We start from the raw sequence: 5,962 nt of genomic DNA, 5'->3' as shown, positions 1-5,962 counted from the left end.
TGAGCAAGGATTGAACATGGGATCTCGTTCTTCTTAGCTTTCCCCCTTAAACCAACCCCACCACACCTTGTGTTTTGTAATCATCACTCATAACCCTTTTTATTTCTTTGTGAGTGAGGAGATGGTACTCAAATAAGGATTCATATGTGGGGAAAGGACTTTGGTGAGTAGAGATTGAACATGGGACCTCGTTCTCTTCCCTCAAACCAACCTCACCACAGCTTGTGTGTGTGTGTGTGTATTCATCATAACCTTAAAATAACACAAAGGTGTAATCAAGGCTCTACTTGAAGAAAGGCTTATATATATATATATAAATGCGCAAGGACCCAAAAAGAAAAAAAAGAAAAAGGAAAAAAGTACCCGCGGTTAGCGTTGTATCTAGAAAGCCGCGTGGCGAAGAGGTATTTAAGAGCCGCGCTCGAGGCACAGACAGCTTCAAAGCACAGCAAAGCAAAGTAGACGCAGAAGAAGAAGAAAAAGAAGAGAAGAAAGGCAGGGCAAGAAGAAAGGCAAGGCTACAAAGCGAAGCAAAAGCAAAGCGAGCAGCTCGTCGTGGAGGCGATGATGCTAGGAAACGGACCAGAGGATGTGTGGGCCGCCTGCGAGAGAGCCATCGCCGTGGCCTACCAGAAGGACCCGCAAGGCTTGGCCGCAAGGAGAGACCGCCTGGCGCAGATGCTCTACGCGCCTGAGAAGATGCCAGCACCATCTTCTCCTCCCCAGCTTCCTGCGCCACAGAGCACCACCATGACCTCTACAGTGGTAGAGCCCCTACTGGATGAAAGCGTGCTGGCCATCAAAGCAAAACTCGTCAAATTTGAGTCAGAAGGCCCCCTGAATACTCTGGAGGCGCTGCAAGAGCTGGAGGGGTTGCACATGACCTTGGACCTCCTCAAAGCAACACAGGTCGGGAAGGTGGTGAACGGCCTGCGCAAGCACCCCTCGCGGTGCGTGGCAGCCCTCGCCAAGCGGATGGTGAAGGCTTGGAAAAGGCTTATCGACCATGATTATGCTCTCGCACAGCGTACTGGCTTTGAGGAGGGCACCCACATGCAGCTGCAAGAAGTCACAAAGGCAGCATATTCCGTCCAAAAGATGGCTCCCCCATCAACAGTGGAATCAGAGGTTAAGAAATCAACAACAACTTCATCATACAGCAGCAGCAGCAGCTACGAGGAGAAGCTGGAGTCTGCCAAGCGCAGGTTGAAGCTGAGCTATGAGCGAGAGGAGACTGCCAAAAGGCAGCACACCATCCACGTCCTCCGCCCGCATGAGCTGCCTTCCTCCACCCTCTTCAAGCCGCCTTCCTCCAAGAAGACCACCCTCTTCAACAAGCACAGGGGCCCCAAGGCTACTGCATGCTGCTAGGCAAAGAAAAGATTAGTAATCTAAACTCTGGCTCACCTTAATTGGCACTCCAATTGTAAATATGGAGAAATTGAGAAAGGATCAATTATACTTTTGATTAACTGTGTCATCTTCTGTTCATTGTTGTCAAGTATTATTTTGGTATAAAAAATTCCTAGTTCTTTCTTTCATTTGGGCCTATCATAACCTTCGCAATGCACTTCTGCAGGTTCACATCGGTTGGCAGCTATATTTGGGCACATAAGAATCAAAGTGGAATAATTCTATGCTATTGTAGAAATTAGCAGAACTAGCTTTAACTCAATCTGAGAACTAGGCTGTCACACAGGTAGTAGAGGAATTTGTGGCCATACAAGGTGGTGACATTTGATATGTTGATTCATTAAGCGGTATTTGTGTTGTACTTCAAACCAGCTAATAGGCTTTATTACGTGAGTGACTTTTGCATCTCTTGCAGCAACAGCACTTGGTATTAAACTTAAGGTACGAAAAGACGGGGAGGCTGCTTGAGGCCGTATAAGGAGCGAGTCATGCTCAGATCAACAGGGCAAAAGGTCTTGGTAGAATTGATACCCTGGACTTGTGTGAATCCACGACAACGAGGCACCCTTTGGAACGAGCAACAGAGCCATCTGGATTTTATTTGTGTCGAAGGAGCTGTTTGCAAGTCACAAGCCGATGGTTTGGTGGCCGGTCCACTAATGTCCAAGTCCTGTTTTGCTGCAGCAAGTGATACTCATCATCCATGGCGGTCTTCCATAAATTTGTCTCAAGTGTGCACAGTCAGAGCATCACCAGGGTCGAGGTCGTTTTCAAGGGAAGATTGTGGGGTCTCAAGCATCTCAGCAACATGTGCTTCACCAAGTATGTCATAGTTGTTGCGATACCTGGGAGCACGGCATCGGGAGGCAGGAGAATGTGACTGTGGGTCCTCATGTGAAGAAGTCATTGAGGGGGCGCGATCGCAATGGTAAACTTGATGAGGAAGGAGGTTCCATGTGTCCAGCTCAGGTGGGTGAGGGAACATTGTTTGCATCTTCATGGTAGGCACTGGGTGAGGGAACATTATTTGCATCTTCATGGTAGGCACTAGTAGAGGGAGCACCTTCATACGTGCCAGCTGAATAGGATAAGGATTCATGCACCATGGTTGCCTGAGTCAGCGTATTGTGATCTGGTTGATGTGTTTTAGAGCTTGAGTGTGGAAAACTCTTTCGAGTAAACTTCCCTAGCATGCAATCTTCACATGTGTCTATTGGAGTTAATTGAAAGAGGATTCCATCAACCATGTGGTGTTGCTGCATCTGTTTTGAGGGCTTTAGTACGAGGGAGACCGAATTGGTAGTGCCACTGGAGTGTCTCAAGCTGGGTTGTGGTCTGGCTGGCTTACAGCTATGGAGGCCTACCATGATATAATTTGCCTTTTTGTTTGCAGGTTAAGTTGATTTGTTGACCAGATTCAAGGTTCTCCTTAATCGCACAACAATATGATGAAACTCAATGGTAAGTTCTTAGCAAGAACTGGCACATAGTAGATCTTGTTAATGGAAATGATTTGACCATTTGGAAGTTGTATGTTATCTTACCAGACCCCGTGGTATATTTAACTTCAAGATGGATAGAATAATCCAACGGCCATGGTAATGTGATGTGTCGCTGACCAGGGTTCTTCTTGAAGGTTAAGATAACTGTGTATTCATAGCCATTGGTTTGACTACTGATGAAGTGGTTCTAGTTGAGCCTCTCAGTTTTTCCAATAAACTGTTTGATTAACCCACTGAAGATTGTGGTGGTGATGAAGGAGCGCCATGTACTGGAGGGCAAGGCTGCCAAGAGAAAGACAACCTGAAACTTGGTATAGTCTACCAATCTTCAAAGAATGCTTCTTCTGCAGATTGGCTGCCATCCATCACCAAGTTGATGAGCTTCTTTACATAGGTAAATTAGCGTGTGCTCATATTATTGTGATTTAAGGGAAACCAGCACACAGGCACAAGAGCTCTACGCTAGGGCTGCTAATTTCCGAGGTTAGGGAACTAGCTTAATCTAGCCAATTAGATTGTAATCAGTGTTTAAAGGGTAAAGAGAGAAGAAAGTAAGTAGTTGATCTCAAACATGCAGCACACACAATAGTCCTAAAACTATTGTATTGTATCAAACTCAAGAAAAATGTTACAACTGAATTTTCCAAGTACAAAAGAGGACTAAAAATGTTAACTACTTAGCGCCCTTACACCGGAAAATCACCGTATGTAGGACTGGAATGCTAGAGAAATGCTGATGGAAAATGGTGAATACATGTGCATGCTTATATACCCTCCCATGTGTGTTGGTTGGCCACCTCTACTGAGGATAGCCCCATGATTGCAGGTCTCTTAGCCAATTGCCATGTACTAGCTAGAATTGCTACCCTGACGCCGCCTACGCCCATCTTGTGTTGCCCACTTGCATACCACCCATATGTGTTGTGGCTGCCTTGTAGGGCTACCTGAACACAGGTGTGTGTCACAGTCTACATTATTGCACGTGTCCTCAGCTTTATGATGGTTATTTCAAGTGCCTATCCCAGAAAATCTCATCCAAGGCACCCAAGACCCCAAACATTGCAAGACCACTTTGCATCCAGTGTGACGGCTCACATCCCGCCTACGTTGCCGTATCAGCACAAAAACCTACAAAGAGATGTGGGGATGACCAATTTTTTCCCTATTCAACACTGTCTGCCTGTCCGCCTGTCCATGAAGAAACACTGCAGTCCACTTGGTATCCTTTTGGAGGAACATCCCAAAGAATGGTTTGACAAAACTCCACTATCCACACCATCCGCAAATGAATCGGCACAGATAGATCATAATACTTGCTTGCACTAACTCCATGGTATGAAAAAACTACGCTATCCGCATGCCATCCATTAACAAATCATTGCAAATAGATCATGATACTTGCTTACACTCCGGTGGAAGGAAGCATAACCAAAAACAATACTACTGCACCACAACATCCCGCACATCTTCAAGTATTTCATGTATATGACAATTATAGAGTTGACACACTAAAAGAGAGCCAGTGAACTCCCAATACTCTTTTTCCCTAAGGAAATCTTTGATCCTAAACTTGCATGGAAGTTGTTCTTAGCCAACTTTTGACACTCAAAATGTTGGATAGCATAGTTATGTGCAATAATTTCACTTGTAATAGAATTGGTATTCTCCTACCCAAATGACACTTGCACTAAGTTCTGCACTCACAACAATTCTACAATCTCGAGTAATATGTCTAACAGATACATACAGGGAGTCCACTTCTTACATATGAGAAACAATGATGCAATACATCTTAGGGAAACATATTAGGTGTAAGATTCCTCCCTCCAGCTTTTGAGATGCAAAGATATAAGAATCTCTCCTTGAGTCTCTTGTAATCATTTTTCCCTCTTCAAAATGGATGTAAGGTTCCTCCTCAACCCCAAAAAGATATATAAGTTCTCCTCTTACTCCCTTGTAATCATCCCCTATTTCAGAATGCAAGAAAACATTGTTTTCCTTTGTTTTTGGCCTAGAGAGAAAATATTCTAGAGAGAGAGAATACAATTTTGAGATACATATAAAGTTATCCCTTAAATTTAAGATAAATTTTTGTGGAACAGAAGTTTAAAAAGAGTTTTCTAATATACATTAGAAATTAATTGAAATGTGCACTGACACCTTAGCCTAAGGGAACCTATTTTTTGAAAATTATGGATTAAGGTCCAAAGAGAGTTCTAAAGGGCCAATGGGGTTAATCGAGGTGTTTGAATAAGAAAAATACAAGAATAAAAGAAAATCTCCTAAAAAGGAGTAAATTCTCACATAAGATGAAGAGTTGACTAGTACAAAATAGAAATTTATTAGTAAAAAAAATGGAATTTTGACACCTTAAGAGGGTGAGTGGAGCTCATGAAGGAGGCACCTAGAATCACCATTATTACCCCAATTTTTAATTCAAAAAAATGAGACATCTCTCCTCTCACCTCTTTCAAACTAGATCAGAAAAGTGGGCCTAATTGGTCCAAAACTTGTCCAAATTGGATCAAACTTAAGCTGGAAACCTCTAGATTCTAGTTGGACTTGGTTGGTGGCCTCCCTTACCTATAAATAGACTCCTATTCCTTTGTATTTTCATCTTAGGGTAATTTTATGCTAGTGTAATTTTTAATTTAGTGTATTTTCCTCTTCCCTCTTCATTGGCCCTCCATTGTGAAGCTTTGGTGCTTCACTAAACCTCTTCTTCTCTTGAAGATTACCCTTTTCCCTTAGTGGCCAAGCTTTTTCCTTGAGTGCTATACAATTTTTGCAAGCTAAAGAATCAAGCAAACCAAGAGTAAGCCTAAACAATGAAGTTTATGCTCTCTTTTTTATGTTAATCTTCTTCCTAACCTCCCTCATTCTTGGAAAGCATTTTATTTCATGGGTTTCCTCTTAAATCCATGCTTTTCTTGATTTAAGATGAATTAATGTTTATGTTTAAACTTAGGTTTATGCATATACTATTTTTTATATTAAAAGTATAATTTTGAACATTCTCAATTCATAGAAAATACGGGGCAGTTATG

The 5,962-nt window shown here is 42.7% G+C and overlaps 1 protein-coding gene across 2 annotated transcripts; it reads left to right on the top strand.

Moving 5' to 3' along the window:
- The first annotated feature begins 457 nt into the window (after nucleotides 1-457).
- Nucleotides 458-3,554, top strand: LOC147630007 (uncharacterized). Of its 2 annotated transcripts, none has more exons than XM_086811581.1 (4): nucleotides 458-1,699; nucleotides 1,829-2,382; nucleotides 2,807-2,874; nucleotides 3,173-3,554. In XM_086811581.1, exon 1 carries the CDS (start codon nucleotides 565-567, stop codon nucleotides 1,369-1,371), a length of 807 nt encoding a protein of 268 aa, XP_086667707.1. In that variant the 5' UTR covers nucleotides 458-564; the 3' UTR covers nucleotides 1,372-1,699; nucleotides 1,829-2,382; nucleotides 2,807-2,874; nucleotides 3,173-3,554. The 2 variants fall into 2 exon arrangements, with proteins under 2 accessions (XP_086667707.1, XP_086667708.1); XM_086811582.1 differs by having other exon boundaries at nucleotides 2,961-3,554.
- The last annotated feature ends 2,408 nt before the right edge of the window (nucleotides 3,555-5,962 follow it).

Source organism: Cibotium barometz, chromosome 17 (genome assembly GCF_041138505.1).
Source record: "Cibotium barometz isolate CiBa-2024 chromosome 17, ASM4113850v1, whole genome shotgun sequence".
NCBI classification, from domain to species: domain Eukaryota; kingdom Viridiplantae; phylum Streptophyta; class Polypodiopsida; order Cyatheales; family Cibotiaceae; genus Cibotium; species Cibotium barometz.
Note: the sequence above shows the minus strand (reverse complement) of the source record. Positions and strands in the feature narration are given on the sequence as shown.